The sequence below is a fragment of the Mytilus galloprovincialis genome, chromosome 4 (assembly GCF_965363235.1).
Source record: "Mytilus galloprovincialis chromosome 4, xbMytGall1.hap1.1, whole genome shotgun sequence".
In the NCBI taxonomy this organism is placed as follows: domain Eukaryota; kingdom Metazoa; phylum Mollusca; class Bivalvia; order Mytilida; family Mytilidae; genus Mytilus; species Mytilus galloprovincialis.
The window spans coordinates 5,792,898-5,810,738 of record NC_134841.1 but is presented as its reverse complement, the minus strand read 5'-3'; the positions used below and the strand labels follow the sequence as shown (position 1 = coordinate 5,810,738).

Genomic DNA, 17,841 nt, shown 5'->3' with positions numbered 1-17,841 from the left:
CGACACAACTTTAATTTGTTTAACGCGTAATAAAGTACGTTTTAACATTATCAACTGAAAAATTTATCATAATGATAACAATTCGATTTGAGATAGTTTTCATTCCGGTTTGAACATTTTGAATGAACTTGGCAGCTTATACTTTCTAAAAACGAGTATTTTTTAAGTGTGAATTCTTCACATAGATATGACCATGATGCTTGAAAATTAAATTTTGCTTAAAAAATTAGTTTATAAGAGGTCTAATCAGCATACTGTGCTAATTACTATTTTAATTCAAATGTTACGATAAACAAAAAAAATCTTATTTTCATATTTCGAAGAACAGCATTTTTTAATGAAATATGTATTACCGTATAGAAATAAATCAAAATCTGAAGAACTTATAATGATTAATAAGCTTGCATTAGGGAAAATTTGACATCTATGAATATATTACTACTTCTAGATAGCATTAACGATGACTTAGTATTTCAAAACTTTGTAATGGTATCCAGATACTACCACATCTACTGGTACAGGTAAAATAAATAATATCTACAGGATTTCCATTATAATGCCGATGCTATCGAAGTTGATACTAACAAGTGGCTGTTAAATTATATTTTAATCAAAGGAGTAGGTTCCGTAAGCCCCCTTGTTGGCCCCAAAATGAAAAAGGGTTTTACAAAATTGTTAATATAAACGGTTAGCTATTTATTTTAAAGTAGAATACGTCTGTTACATAAATATGGGCTGCTTTTGAAAATACAATGCACATTTAACGGGTACTAGTATCCTTAAGTCATGCTAAATTACTGAAATCTTCATAATTTTAGCATTTGAGTTAAATTTAAGACGGTTTCCGTTTTAAATGGAAGTGGCCGCATTAGTTTTCATTCTTAATATTTAAATGCAAGTTGTATTTCTGATAGAACATAATATATATATATATATATATCTATATATAAAGGTTGAGAGTGAACACGGATGCGGCCACTCTCATTTTTGACAAAACCCATCAGAAAAGTGACATATTAGATGGCATAAATGGAAAATTTTACGTATTTCAGCTTGACTTTGAGAGTCTGAAATGAATAAATCAGTTCAAATTTTTCACATAAAATAATTGAATCGACTGAAGTAACACTTCAGTGTTAAACAAATGTCTTTCATCGGATTAATCTGAAATTTGGGGCAAAAATCAGCCCTTAGCGGACCTACTTCTTTGTTTTATTACGTGTGTATTGCTGGGTTAAAAGCTAGTTAAACGTTTCACGTGTATGGAAGTACAACTTGGTACATGTACTTTAAAGACAATATATATTACAATATTAAACGTATGCAGTCAATAAACATATATGTTTATACAAAACAGTATTTAGAGGCTTCTGATGTACTGATCATTAATATAAAAAAAATCATATATGTAACACTCAGAAACGTGTCCATCCCACCGAACGGGTCCAATTTCCAAAAACGTACCCACCTGACGTCACTGAACTGCAAAAAAATCTTAATGTAAAAGGGCGCAAATGTGTGTCATGGCTATAAACACCCAAACGTTCATTTAAAAAAAAAACACCAACTTACCAAATCCCGCTAAACTGTCCCTATCAAGCTTATTGTTGTTTTTTTTTCTTTTACTGAACGATCGTGTCGTTTTTGATTATTTCTATTTCATTAACGTATACTCATTTTATTATTTTATTAAACATTAAAATCTTTTTTTAAACAGGCAGTACAAACTTGGTTTAAGTGGGGTATCCGTTCAGTCATGTCGGATGGTATTGTATGCAGCAACGCTCAGCTAAATTGTACATATTAAATTAGATACCTCGTGTCAAGAGGATGTCCCTTTCTCTGTATATTGAAACGTTTCATGGTGCCATTAGTTGTATTTTGTAAGGTAACATTTTTTTTTCAATTTCTGCAACTTTTTTAAACGGCCTTTATTACATAATGGAGATTGAAGTAGTTTTTTTACTGAAGCCATGAAAAAATCGTTTTTTACTTGTTCTTAATTTATTTTAGATTAGAATCTGAACTAATGTTGTTATTCCCGAATAACAGTAAAAATTTAGGCCCATTCCTAAATTCATGGCATGATAATAAAACCTTTGTACAGTATTAATTTTTAACGGCATGATGTCGTTCAAATAATGCATGAAATATTTGACACTGGACGTTAGTTCTCTGGATTGTGTGTCTTTAAATTTAATAATAAAAAAAACCTGATCACCAGTTTGATTTGAAGAGCTTTTAAAATACCAGAACCGTTCAAAAAATTATTGTCTGTTCCGCGGAAATACAGACGTGCAATATTCGGATCAATGTAAAAGGCATCATTGGAGTTTATTAGTAAAAATTAATTCACTTAGTAAACGATTAATTCAACTGTACTAAAACTATTTGTATGTTCGCTTGTTATATACATGAAATACTTGCGAGTGGACAATGAGCCTCTCATTCAAAAGTTAATTAATATGTCACAGATTAAATTTGCAATTATGATGCTTAAATAACTAATGCTTATAAATGACCATTTCATCTGTTTCCCCATCTAGGAATTGCCGTAAACGTTTTTATCTTATTGACGACAAACATGTCTTAGCACTTAAAGACGTGTAACGTTCTGGCATTTATTAGTTGAGACGTTTTGGCGAATAACAGTTATCAGATAACATTCTTCAAAAAAACACTTTTATTACAATACCTTTTCCCTGTTATGTCAACGTTAATTGGGGCCAGTTGTTATAGAAATTTAACTCCTGACACCTTTAGCAATATAACAGGTAAATATGTGATAATCTAGTCACCTGTAAACACATTTACCCGTAAAAATCAAACCTTTTAGAAAAATAATACAAATATACATGTTTATGAGATAAAAAGTATTTTACTACATGTATACGATAGAGATAACAGAACATGTTTTAGAAAGAGTAACTTTTGTTTTAAGGAATTAACTTCCATTGACTTCCATCCACACAACATGTTTTAGAAAGAGTAACTATTGTTTTAAGGAAATAACTTCCAGTCACTCTTTTGAAGTGTTGTCGTTTTCGTCAAAACTGTAGAAAAAAGTTGATCGCCAATCAAATCGATTTTACAATTGGCAAGCATTTCCGGTTTTATTTTAAAATTATCGAATGTACGACTCGTGTTTAATTTACTTGGTAGAGGTTTACTATCATTGTCGAAACAATTCACCTTATCGACTGTTAATGCATTATCAAAGAAGTAACTATGATTGTCTGCGCGCGAGTCACATTTATTAGATCATTTATGATGATCAACTGTAAAGTATACTTTACGCCGTACATCTATAATGGTCGACCGATAAACTATCATTAAATTGTGATTCTCTATTAATGTGCTTCCCGCGTTCCATAGATACGTTTGGGTGATATTTGATATTAAGGACACGTTTGGGGGAGATATACATGTTTTGAGGAATTGGTACCGTTTGGGGGTTGAAAACGTTTGGTAGTGTTACATATATATTGTTATATTAAAACAATGAGTGAGAAAAACAAACACATATAATTAGTAAAAATGTCTACAATTTGGATACAGAATTCATCATTGTGTTATAATCTTAATCACTATAAAAACCAAAACATCTGTCAACAAAGAAAACCAAACGACATTGTATTACTCTGTAAATAAAGCACAAAAGCAAAATGAGAAAGAAGAATACAAAGTATGGCAATAGCACAATAAAACAATGTTGGGATAAAAAAGGTCTAAAAAATATTGTTAACTAAATATTCTACAATCTGACGATATTTGTACCTTAACATTGCACAATGTCATGTTTTTCTCTGATTGTTTATGACGTCTTTTCACTAAATCCGTTGGATGTCGGATGTGTACTAATAATTGAGTCTTAGATGCATGCGGATGATTTTTTACTATTTGTTTTTGGCATTGAACTAGCTGACAGTAACTGCGAGTAAATCTGTGCTTAATTTCTTTTTGTCGTTGTTAGAAACAAGTACCTGGCCACGTCCACTCTGTAAGATATATTTTTAGATTTGTATCCATCTTATGAGTTTTTTCAACTGATTTTTTAAGTCCGTTCTTATGTTGTACTGTTACACTGCTGTCCCAGGTTTGGGGATGGTAACCCGCTTACATGTTTATCCCCACAACATTCTGTTTGTGCGTGAAATGAAATTAACACATTTCTCTGACGTCAGTCTAACAGTGGATTATTTTTCAAGAATCCATTGATCAACATGTAAACTTAAGATAGCTAATATCATAACTTTAAACTATAAACTTAATATCACTCTTATAGCGTATAGCTGTCAATGCGTCAATAAACTGCATTTCTGTCTTTTTGTTATCGATTAAAATATATAACACTATAAAATCAAGGAATTTTAGATATTACTTATTAGTGCAATTCCTTATAAAATAAACATCCATGTACACATAACACTTATCACTTTTAACGTACAAGGCCTTTCCCTTTTCATGATAGCAAATGCTTACTTTTGGTTTTAGGATTATAATGATTTCATACTATGATCACTTAGATTTTCTTTGTTTGATTATAAATGGTCCAAATATACATCAACATTTAACTGACTGTGATGTGAATAAAGTGTGATAAGCTACGACTGTAAAACTACTTCTGTTATGGTAAAACCAGAAACAAAATCATCAACTTTAAAGTAAAAATGAAATATAGACACCTCTAAGATTATAAAACAGTATTTTGGTACAGAAAAACATAACAAAAAATAATCATTCCAGGTACTAGGCTTGAACTTGGCACTGTAAATATCACAGTTATTTCTTTCGGTACCAACGACTAGACGAACACGGCTATGAACAGCTTACATGATACATTGCAAACTTGACATAATTATATATTGTACATTTGTAGCAAAAGAAATTCTGCTTGGGTTTCAGAATGCGTACCATTAACTGATTGACGATGAATGTCAAATGAAATAACGTTAAAATATTCAAAACATAATGAAAAGGAACCAGTTTACACAAAATTTATCTATAATGTTTCAATTCAGACCAATCACTGTATCTATGTTATCAACAACTAGTGTCTAGTGTGTGCTATTATTGTGAAATATACACTTCATTCTGATGGTATATGCTTTTAATCGTTTTGTATGTATGTTGTAAAATCAATCACATGGGAGATATGAACGACATTGAATTGCTTATTAGGTTGCTAAATAGTATATAAGTAAATATTAAAGGTTTCTAAATGTTGGTACTTTTTTAGTTTTAACTTTTCAAAAAAGATTTTTAAAAATCCATATATTAATTATATGTCTTTTTGAATGAATTATAAATACCAATATAAATTATTTGTAATGATTCAACATTAAATGTAATAATTATTTACAACTATAAAATCTGGTAATAAAAAAGGGGAGATAACAACACATTTAAGTTAAATTGAACTTATATTAAGTTAAATATACATGTGAACCGTTTGGATCTAATCATGTCCAGCTATTAGAGAAGAAAAAAGACAAAATACGAAATCATTTTCATGAAATTCCGTTGATTCATTGTCAGATTATGAAACAGATAGTCGTTTTACTAAAAATGGATTAAGCTAGAGAATTGATCAGATATAGTTGATTCGAAAACGATAATCAACTCACTACTTATGATCAATTCTCTATTACATAACATACTGTTCGTTTCGAATGAAGTGTACTCCACAATCGCATGAAAGAGGGACGAAAGATACCAAAGGGACAGTCAAACTCATAAATCTAAAACAAACTGACAACACCATGGCTAAAATGAAAAAGACTAACAGAAAAACAATAGTACACATGACACAACATAGAAAACTAAAGAATAAACAACACGAACCCCACCAAAAATTAGGGGTGATCTCAGGTGCTCCGGAAGGGTAAGCAGATCCTGGTCCACATGTGGCACCCGTCGTGTTGCTTATGTGATTACAAATCCGGTGAATAGTCTAATTCGGTAGGTCATATTCATGAAAGGGAAAGGGATTGTAGTTTGGTGAGTTCTGAAGTTGTTTGTTATTGAGGGCAAACACAAAACGCAAAATTATTAAAATTGTACGTTTGGTGAGTTCTGAAGTTGTTGGTTATTGAGGGCAAACACAAAACGCAAAATTATCTTATCTGCTGATATGAAAGCGTGACTCTTACATTCGAACTTCGAGTGCTATACTTGCGGGTTGATTTCATACAGCAACGGAAAAAAACAATATATATTTTATAATTGTCTATTGGATTTCTTATAACTTTTTTACAGTGAGTGCCATTTGGGAGTATGAAAAGGGCTCACAGCGGACAAAATATTCATCCGAAATAAATACCATGATTGAAAAAGCTTACCAGAGGAAGCAAACAGGAATATCCGTCTTTGAAATGAATCATACAACGTCAATTCTTTGAATAAGTTGTTAGGGATATATAAGTAGTCTAACAAATGTTAAGGTGGCTCGGGCCTATTGGAAGTTTCTATCAGAAGTGCCGTATTTTTGGTTATTTTATTCTTTAAACAAAATGAATCAAATTGGTCTAAAAAAAAAAATAGGGGGTCACGGACCATTTAAGCTCAAAATTTTACTTTTAAACAGGTATTTAAAAGGGGCCATTTTTCAATGAAATGATAGGGAAAATAGAGGTGTTGACATATTTTTATCGGAATTACAAAAAAACGTTCTATGACAATTGGTCCAAAACTGTAATATGAAAAGCTGTAATATAGCTTCAAAGAATGAGCCAATAAAAAACATAGGTCACCGATAAGGAAAATAAAATATTTTGCCTTAAAACCGAAATTTTGGCGGGAAAATGGTGAAAATGGTTGAAATGTCATTTTGACCCTTTAACAAATACGGATAATAACGAAAATATTCTATAAGTCACATAACAACAATGATTTAACATTTCTAATCAATCAAAATATTTAGAAAAATTATGTCAAATTTACGACAAATACTTTTGTAATTCATGCGTGAAATGCGCAGTCGAATAGTCCCGAGCCACCTTAAGTAAAAGCAGAAGGTGTTTCTATTCGTATATTCACATTTCTAGTTTCTATAGACATGCAACTTTGCACAAAGAAAGTGACACTATTTAAACTTATAGATATTTGAAAACAAAATAATTAAAAATTCCAAATAAGTTTCAGCTTTGTTTTGGATTCACTTTTTGGAACTCGTTTATTCAAAATTGTCCGTTCGACTGACAAGTAATCAAATATCCATGTTTCTATAACCTTAAAATTGAGAATGGAAATGGGGAATGTGCCAAAGAGACAACAACCCGACCATAGAAAAAAACAACAGCAGAAGGTCACCAACAGGTCTTCAATGTAGCGAGAAATTCCCGCACCCGGAGGCGTCCTTCAGCTGGCCCCTAAACAAAGATATACTAGTTCAGTGATAATAAACGCCATACTTAATTCCAAATTGTACACAAGAAACTAAAATTAAAATAATACAAGACTAACAAAGGCCCGAGGCTCCTGACTTGGGACAGGCGCAAACATGCGGCGGGGTTAAACATGTTTGTGAGATCTCAACCCTCTCCCTATACCTCTAGCCAATGTAGAAAAGTAAACGTAAAACAATACGTACATTAAAATTCAGTTCAAGAGAAATCCGAGTCTGATGTCAGAAGATGTAACCAAAGAAAATAAACAAAATGACAATAATACATAAATAACAACAGACTACTAGCAGTTAACTGACATGCCAGCTCCAGACTTCAATTAAACTGACTGAAAGATTATGATTTCATCATATGAACATCAGGCACAATCCTTCCCTTTAGGGGTTTAGTATCATACCATCATAACATATATGAGAAGAACATAACCCGTGTCATGCCAACAACTGGTTTTTGAATAAATGTGTTTAGTTCCGATGCAAAGACCCTATAAGTGAATCAATATTAACGCCAACATATGCAATCTTTAATGACCTGACAACAGTATCGTAACTATATCTCTTCTTAATAAGTCTATTCAAAGGTTTTGTTAGTTTTTGAGGTGAATACTGACACCTTTGTGCTTTATAAAGAATATTTCCATAAAAAGTTGGATGTGAAATACCTGAACGTATAAGAAGTCTGCATGTTGAGCTATATTTACGAATGATGTCCTTATACCGATGATAAAATTTAGTAAATGTTTTGACTAGTTTGTGATATCGAAAACCCTGGTGTAATAATTTTTCAGTAATACATAAATTTCTCTCGTTAAAATCTAAAACATTGTTACATACACGAGTGAATCGTACCAGTTGAGATATATAAACACCGTAAGATGGTGACAAGGGAACATCACCATCTAAAAATGGATAATTAACTATAGGAAATGAAAAATCATCTCTTTTATCATAAATTTTAGTATTCAGCTTTCCGTTAGTGATATAGATATCAAGATCGAGAAAAGGGCAGTGGTCATTGTTAGTATTAGCTTTATTTAAAGTAAGTTCAACAGGATAAATTTCTTTAATATATATACTGAAGTCGTCATTATTGAGAGCCAAAATATCATCCAAATATCTAAAAGTATTATAAAATTTGTTTATCAGATGTTGTTTCGATGGGTCTTTGCTGATTTTTGTCATAAATTGTAATTCATAGCAATACAAAAACAGGTCCGCAATAAGTGGTGCACAGTTAGTCCCCATTGGAATTCCGATAATCTGACGATATACGGAATCCCCAAAGCGAACAAAAATGTTATCTAGTAAAAATTCAAGGGCATATATAGTATCAAAGCATATCCAATTGACATAGTTTTTTTGTTTATTGCTACAAAAAAATGACCTAAAAGAGTTTGAACATATATATTCACATTCTGATTTTTTAAATGCCCATTTTATTAGGTGTGTGAATTTTTTCTTAATAATAATGTGAGGCAATGTGGTATACAGGGTAGAAAAATCAAAACTTTGAACAGATTCAAAATCATCAATATAAGCATGCAATTTATCAAGTACTTCCAACGAGTTCTTGACACTCCAAAAGTAATTAATTCCACTATTTTCGAAGGCCTTATTTGAACAATTTATTTTCAGGTTTTTAATTGTACCAAGTGTGCTGGTAAGAAGAATAGACAATTCAGTAGTGGAACAATGGCTTGAAGACGAAATAAATCTATATTTGTAGGTGGTTTGTGAAGCTTCGGAAGCCAATACATAGTTGGGACTTTCATTGTATTTGGCTCTGCTTGTAAAGCGGTAGCTAAAAGTTTATGTTTGTTACAGATGTCGTTTTCTGAAAATGGAGTCAGTTGGAATGTTGGTGAATTGGTGATTTCTTTTTTCAGAACCTCAATGTAAAATTTACGTCAAACAATAATAATATTATTAGCAGCTTTATCGGCCGGGACAAAAACAAATTTCTTGGCTAGTTCTTTTAGTTTATGTTTGATACGAGAAATAGGTTTATTGTGGTAATTGTTAATAGTAAAATGTTCTTTAAAATGTTGAATATGTATATCAACTATCTTCATTACTGAATTAAAAAAAGAGTCCAAAGATTTTTTGTCAGCTTTTTCCCGTTTTATCCATTTCATACAGTAAGTATGGAGTGAGTCGTGGATGATATTACGACACTCATTCCCATTAATAATTGACGGGGGACGATATTTAGGTCCTTTACTGAGGAATGATTTTAACTCTCGGTCTTGAACGATGATAAGATCTCCTGTTATAACATGGGAAATGGGTCCATAAATATATTCGGAGGTACTACAATTACATGAAGTAGGTGTATTTTCACTGATATTAACATCTTTACACAATTGACTATAATTAAAATTATTGTTCATACTCATATGAAGTTGACATGCCCTCGCTGTTGGTAACGCAAAAATTATTTTTAGTGGGAATATTAACGGAAGATTTTTTTGTGTTTTTTTATGCCAAAGTGTTTATCAGAGATATATTTGGGTTTTTTTTATTTTCAAAATCGGATTTGATTTATAATATCCTTAATCCTAGAAGATATAAAACAAAATATAACCCTATTAATATTTCAGAAAATAAGGAAACAATCATTCATATATTAACAGGAAAAAATTAATTCAATTTGTTATTATAGAAAAAACAATTTCCTATATGAAACACGTATAAGGGCATGTTTAACCCGAGGAATAATAAAGAAAAGAAATATTTTTTAACTATATGTTTCAATTTAGAAGTATAAATAAATCAATATAATGCCACAATCATTTCTAAACAAACATAAACAGGAAAGACTTCAGATGCCCTGAAATATGTTACAGCCACATTTTAATTCTAATTCTACAAAAGTAACCAAAAAACCAAAAATTTGAGGCGAAGCTTAAAAAGTAAAGGCGAGCGATTATAATTTTTTTTTTGTAAACATAAAATAGTAGGTTTTGACTATATTAAAACTTGATTTATCACTTGTAAATGTACATTGACATTTCTTTAATCTATGAAGTATTTTTTGTCTGTTCAACAAGAAATATTTGAATAATTAAATCTGATCTATGTATGTGCGACTGACAATGAGACAATTCTCCATCCAAGTCATAATCAGGTGCAGAACAACCCCTTTATGTTATAAATATCCCTTTTATGAGGGGTCAATATAAGTTATAATATTTTTTTTTGTAGAAACACTTTTAGTACAAAAGGGCTAATATTTACCCAAAGAACTATAATATCTATATGGTAATGGTCAAAACATGTCCAAGAATTTTGTAATATTCCTGGACTTTAACCATGTTAACACATTTACTTTAACAGTTTAATATTATTCAAAATAAGTGGACCCCTCTTCTAGAAATTGACAATGAGGGTCGGTTAAAAACAAAACTTTACGACAAAAGAGATGATTTCAGCTTTCCAATTGTGAACTTTCCATTTCTAAGTAGCAACATTCCTGCAGCACCTGCATACGGGGTATATATCTCCCAATCGATACGATATTCCCGTGCTTGCATTTCCTATCATGATTTTCTTGATAGAGGGTTACTGTTCACAAGGAAGCTATTAAACCAAGAGTTCCAAATGGTGAAGTTGAAATCATCCCTTCGTAAGTTTTACAGACGCCATCACGAGTTGGTTGACCGTTATGCAATAACCGTTTCACAAATGATATCGGATATGTTCCTTACGTCGTAACTACAATCCCATTCCCTTTCATGAATGTGACCTACCGAATTAGACTATTTACCGGATTCGTAATCACATAAGCAACACGACGGGTGCCACATGTGGAGCAGGATCTGCTTACCTTTCCGGAGCACCTAAGATTACTCCTAGTTTTTGGTGGGGTTCGTGTTGTTTATTCTTTAGTTTTCTATGTTGTGTCATGTGTACTATTGTTTTCTGTTTGTCTTTTTCATTTTTAGCCATGGCGTTGTAAGTTTGTTTTAGATTTATGAGTTTGACTGTCCCTTTGGTACAATGTATCTTTCGTCCCTCTTTTAGAAAATTTGTATAAAATATAATGTATTTCTCCTTTTTAAAAGTTTTTGAGTAAAAATTCTAAGTTTTCAAAGGTTTTGTATAATAGCACTATACAAATCCTTAGTATCTCTATTTTCTTTTCTACGACAGTAAACATGGTAAAATGACCCCTTCAAGGCCCTTATCTGAGGTATAACCTGAAAATAACAAACATATGTCAAAGTATGGCCTTTTACACAGAGCTTTGATCCAGACCAAACATCAAGCTATAAGGGACCACAACTTAGTATTGTACACAATTCGAACAGGAAAACCAACAATCTACTTTATATTTCCAAACGGGAAAAATACCAAATTATGAACCACATCAACAAACGACAGATCCCTGAATCAATCAGGACAGGTGCACAAACCTGCAGGGGGTATGACCGGCAGCATACATTATAACCGAGTTGAAGGCAACTCCTTAAGAAGTTCTTTGTACTAAACAACAAACATTTTTTGTTATAGGGAATATAAGTCAGGGGGAAAGAAACCAATGTTTTGTTCTGTACAGGTATTTCCGCTATTATATATTTATATCAGATCACTCCCTCTTGGAATACATTGGTTTTATGCTGGAACAAATATTCTCACAGATCGTTACAGTATTGTGGGTTACTTATATGTTTAAAATCGTTATATTGTGATTTTAAAAACAAATGTTAAGATCTTTTTATAATATTTACAAAAAAAAAAACGGTTCGGGAAATGGACATGGTTACATTTCCGGATGCGGGAAGTGGGAATATAATAAAAATAAAAAAATTCTGTTTTGAAAAAATTAGGTGCAGGCGGGTCCGTCGAACAAGGAATAAAATTGGTGTGGCCTAAAGATAAACTGCAAACAGCAATAATGTTCAGCAAAGTAAGATCAACAAAAAAGTTCTAAATGATAAAACTCGTCAAACGACCCCTCAGTATTTGCCCTTTGGAATTGTTTTCACATTTTTTTCATCATGTTTGCTAACATTTAAAAATATTCTCCTCTGAAACTCGTGGGCCTAAGTCTTGTAAACTTTAACCGAACGTTCCGTTAGATTCTAGTTTTTAAACGTCATTGCTAAACCTGACGTCATACAAATGAAAACTTACAAACTGAAGGTAATTTCGTTACTTCTACGATTCAAATTTGGATAAAATTACATCAAAACGGCGATTGTTAGGTATATGTTGTTTTATTTTCGATAATATTGTAGTAACTGAGATTTGTTGAATGAAGATTCATAATATGAAATCTTTGAAATAGAAGTTGGGTTTGTTTTTATATTTATTCTTATGTTTTATTGCTTACTTGCTATTTTGTCAACTACAATACGAAAAAGCAGTGATTTTTTTATCAAGATAACAATAGAACATCACGTCCATATCTATATAATTATAATCAATGTTCATTGTTTTATAGGAAAAAGCACACTGATTGTGATTTCGATGTATCAGTGGTATTACAACATTGCGTGGAAATTAGTCCACTATACAACGTTCAACAACATAATAATTGACTTATATTGTTATGTAATGGAACTTTGTGACAATTTCGTTATGAAGATAAAAAAAGTCAAAATCGTACGATGAACACTGTAATAACTTAAGTAATTAGAAATTAATTAAATGTGACAGTTGATGTCCTTTTGTTTGGTGTGTTTGAGCTTTTGATTTTTACCGTTTTCCTCGGAGTTCAGTGTTTTTGTGATTTTGCTTTTTTTTATTAGTTTATTAGAATATTTAAAATTTAATTAAATTGATGAAAATATTTTCTCAATTTCTTTCTCAAATATGGACGGATTTTAAAAACGTCCCATTTTCGGTCCTGGTAAAATTACCTATAGTGCAAGAACTTAAGTACATCGGCATTTACATTGAAATTAGAAATGTGATGGTTATGGTGAATATTGATGAAATAAATGAAAAACCTGTATCACTTGCGCTGAGTGGCAAAATGAACAAATAAGAACAAAACATGATACAAGGGTCCGTTTTGATATCTACAAACAAACATAATACCTTCATTATCTTTACTCATTTGCATGCAACTACTGATATAATAAAAAAAAAGAGTTGTGTTATCTGCTTTACACACCATTTGCATGCCATATTTAAAGGTCGTGTGAGATTGTACAATTAATTGAAAATTTTAGTAACGTATAAATGTTTAACATAGTCAAAGTCACAAAACTATGGATATCAGTATAAAAACAAATCAAACCGAATAATACCAATAGTTCAAATAAAGCTCGATGCTAAAGATATTTTAGGACCGAAAATTCTGAAATGTCATTCCATATACAGCTAAAGTAACTTTTTCCTGTGAAAAAAATATTTTCAATGTATTATTTAAAAAAGACACGTTTGACCACTAACGTTCTAAATAAATTAATAAAAAAGAAATCAATAGTTGTATATGATGCATTTGTTAACAGTAATTTCTTTTTTAATTAATCAAATCAAATACAGTTATTCATCAAACTTATATAATTGTTAGCTTAACGTTTGACACAAATAGTTAACCAGATTGCAGTTGTTTTAAAAATAGTGTCGTATGATACCCCATAGATTTTTAAAATTTGCCTTTTTATCCCTACAAGTTGCAAAACGAAAATATTTGTTTACAATTCTCGGAAATAATTTATCTATAAAATCTTGCACTTTACTCTTATTGCATTACACATATAGGTTATCTAATCGATTTGAACCTTTCCGAACGTTAAAAGGTAAAACAATATATCTTATATAAAGGAAGGGTATGGGAAGAATTTCAAAATGAAACCAAAAGCGAAAAAATAAATGAGGAAAATCCTCGGCAATTGAATTATTTTATTAATAGATGTTTCTTATGAAGTAACATATTGTAACTTTCGTAAGTAGGACACTCTAAAATGAACGACGCTTCAATATTAAGGTAAAGAATTTTGAATATATTATTTGCTTAATAATATATCTTTAATTATTTTTGGTCAACTCTTATTCTGAGCAGACAATCGGCAATTAATATATGGACGAATATCTATTTACAGTTCTTTCATTTTTGAAATTAAAATACAAATTTAATTTGTATTACAAAAAATAGACAGGAAATCAGAACGCATGTTAGGTGAGGTCATTATTATTACAAGGGGGAAACAGTTGGCATACAATGTTTGTCTGGTGTTGATTTTGTTGCACTTATCTCAACTATTTAAATACTTTTCATCGGTGTCATTTAGTTAAAATGTTTGCATACATGATTGTGAAGTCATTGATTCTTCATTATGTTAAGGACTTACTGGCGCATTGTATTTTCTCCGTCACCTATACAGAAGTTTTTAGGTTGATAAAAGAAATCCTTGATACTATTCAACAAAGACTCTTATATTTTAGAATATTTAATGTAGTGTGAATGTTGGTAATTTATTCCAAATGGTCCAGTTAAAATCACCCCTTTGTTAATTTTACGATCGCCATCACGAGTTGGTTGGCTGTTATGGAATAACCGTTTCACAGAAGACATCCGACATTTTCCTTGTGTCGTAGCTACAATCCCCGTCCCTTTCACGAATGTGACCTATCAAATTAGACTATGTATAGGGTTTGTAGGCAACACGATGGTGCCACATGTGGAGCAGGATCTGCTTACACATCCGGATAACCTGAGATCACCATCATTTATTGGTGATGTTCGTGTTGCTTAGTCTTTAGTTTTCTATGTTGTGTCTTGTGTACTATCATTTGTCTGTTCGTCTTTTTCCTTTTTCGCCCTTGCCTTTCAGTTTATTTTCAATCTATAAGTTTGAATGTCCCTCTATTTAAAGAGATGTATGCATTAAGTGGCATCATTAAAACTAGAGGCTCTTCAGAGCCTGTGTCGCTCACCTTGGTCTTTGTGCATATTAAACAAAAGACACAGATGGATTAATGACACAATTGCGTTTTGGTGATGGTGATGTGTTTGTAGATCTTAATTTACTGAATATTCTTGCTAGTTACAATTACCTTTATCTTAATGTACTTGGCCCATTAGTTACAGTGGAAAAAAGTTAGTTAAAATTTACAAAATTGATGAAAATTGTTAAAAATTGAATGTTAAAGACAATAACTCCTTAAGGGGTCAACTTACCATTTTGGCCATGTTAAGTTATTTGTAGAACTTACTTTGCTTAAAATTATTGCTGATTACAGTTTATCTCTATCTATAATAATATTCAAAATAATAACCAAAAACGGCAAAATTTCCTTACAAAATACCAATTCAGGGGCAGCAACCCAACAACTGGTTGTCCGATTCATCTGAAAATTTCAGGGCAGATAGAACTTGACTTGATAAACAATTTAACAACTTGTCAGATTTGCTCGTAATGCTTTGATTTCAGCGTTATAATCCAAAATCTACATTTTACCCCTATGTTCTATTTTTAGCCATGGCGGCCATCTTGGCTAGTTGGCAGGTTCACCGGACATATTTTTTAAACAAGATATCCTAATGATGATTGTGGCCAAGTTTGGTTAAATTTGGCCAAATGTTTCAGAGGAGAAGGTGTTTGTAAAAGTTTACGACGTCGGACGACGGACGCCAAGTGATTAGAAAAACTGACTTAGCCTTTTAGGCCAGGTCAGTTAAGAATAATTGATATCTTATAATATCGAAACACGAAAATTTATTTCATAATTGTATTTTTTTTTTCCAGTTCAACGTAGAGACAGCTTGTCACAAGACTACGGTTGGTAAATGGAATTAAACCAAGAGGTAGTTTAAACGTGAAGACATCTGCATATTTATTAACACTTAATCACAAACAATTGCGCACTCCAACTTGGTTATTGTGTTCAATATATTATTGTTATAATGATTAATTTCTGTCTAATTTTGGTATAGATATTTCAACTCTTTTATGCCCAGAAATGAAAAGAAAGGAACAATTGAAAAAATATCACACACATGTGTTTGCAGATTAAAGTATTCAACAACGAAATGAAGATTATGATGAAAAAGCAAGAAGACTTAAGGCAAGACATTGATAGTGATAAGTATGAACAGATATATATCGTATATCAAATTCTGCAACAATTAATACCTAGTATTATACTTAGGAATTGTTACATTATACGTGTCCTGCAGAATACTGTATACAATAAAAAAAAAATAGACTAACACATTATCGCAAAAGTTATGATAAACACAGAAAAAGTAGTAAATCATACACTGCTGGTAGCCTGGTGATTGATTAACAGACATATTTATATACATATAGATCTCGACATTTCTTCATCAATTTTCTTAAATAGAGATAATGTCAATAAAAGGTCATGTTTCCATCTGTGCTAAACAATATTAATAATGATATATATTCCAACAAAACAACACTCTGTAGAAGTTCAAAAATCTTCAACAAAAAATTGGAATGTTTGCTTCCGGTATTGCCTTGAGGTTAAAAATATGGTCCTTGGTTGCCGAGTTATCTAAATTGTTAAATTACAAATTCGAGCATGTCCTCAATGACATTGTGAGTTACAACACCTCACGTTACTGTGCGTTTAATCCGATCTTTATGATAATTATCTAGAATTGCCAGTTTTCTTTCTGCGCATTTCAACATTATAAACAAGCATTCAATCAAAGATACAGTGCATTCATCTTTTTTTTCTCATTGCAGTCGGAGACAAGACATAAAACAGATGGAGCGGATGTTTGAAAGTAAGTCATAATTTTTTAGAGGACATTTTAGAAAAATTTTCAGACTGTCTGTTGTTAATTGTAAATAGCCTCGTTTTTTAATATGTATTATCAGATTATCTAATTTACCTTGTTATACTTTAAACAAAATAGTATACATAATACATAATCAATACAACGTTTAGCAATGTCTTATATTTAGAATTATGGTTTATATGAACAGTGCTTGTAGAGGTTTTTTTCATGATTTAACAGATGCATGTTTAGGCTAGCGTTTCACAAACAATCGTACGATAACGATTAGTTATAAGCTTAGAATAAAGCTATGAATGTTTCACAAAAGAGGGTTAATTACTTATCAAAGTTACCAGGATTATAATTTAGTACGCCAGACCGCGTTCCGTTAACAAAAGACTCATCAGTTACGCTCATATCAAAATATTTATAAAGCCTAACAAGTACAAAGTTGAAGATCTTTGAGGACCCAAAATTCCTAAAAGTTGTGCCAAATACGGCTAGGTAATTTATGTCTTGGATAAGAAAATCCTTAGTTTTTCGAAAAATTCCAAGTTTTGCTAACAGGAAATTTATAAAAATGACCACATTATTGATATTCATGTAAACACCGAAGTGTTGACTACTGGGCTGGTGATATCCTTGGGGACGAAACGTTCACCAGCAGTGGCATCGACCCAGTGGTGTAAATAGTTAGCAAAAGTACCAGGATTACCAGAGGGACATACAAACT

General features: G+C 31.5%; 1 protein-coding gene and 1 long non-coding RNA gene across 3 annotated transcripts in view; one reads left to right on the top strand and one right to left on the bottom strand.

Moving 5' to 3' along the window:
* LOC143071209 (uncharacterized) overlaps positions 1–7,359 on the bottom strand; it is a 195,278-nt gene extending 187,919 nt beyond the window's left edge. The window contains exon 1 of the long non-coding RNA XR_012976820.1: positions 7,231–7,359. This is a non-coding gene — a long non-coding RNA (uncharacterized LOC143071209). The remainder of the gene's footprint in view (positions 1–7,230) is intronic.
* A 6,838-nt stretch (positions 7,360–14,197) lies between these two features.
* The window catches only part of LOC143071200 (uncharacterized), a 40,051-nt gene continuing 36,407 nt past the window's right edge, over positions 14,198–17,841 (top strand). The window contains exons 1-4 of one of the 2 annotated variants that reach the window (XM_076245364.1): positions 14,198–14,345; positions 16,108–16,166; positions 16,371–16,447; positions 17,074–17,114. In XM_076245364.1, coding sequence (XP_076101479.1) covers positions 16,149–16,166; positions 16,371–16,447; positions 17,074–17,114 — 136 coding nt within the window. In that variant the 5' untranslated portion in view covers positions 14,198–14,345; positions 16,108–16,148. Of the gene's footprint in view, positions 14,346–16,107; positions 16,167–16,257; positions 16,448–17,073; positions 17,115–17,841 lie in introns of those variants that run through there. The other variant, XM_076245365.1, reaches the window with a different exon arrangement.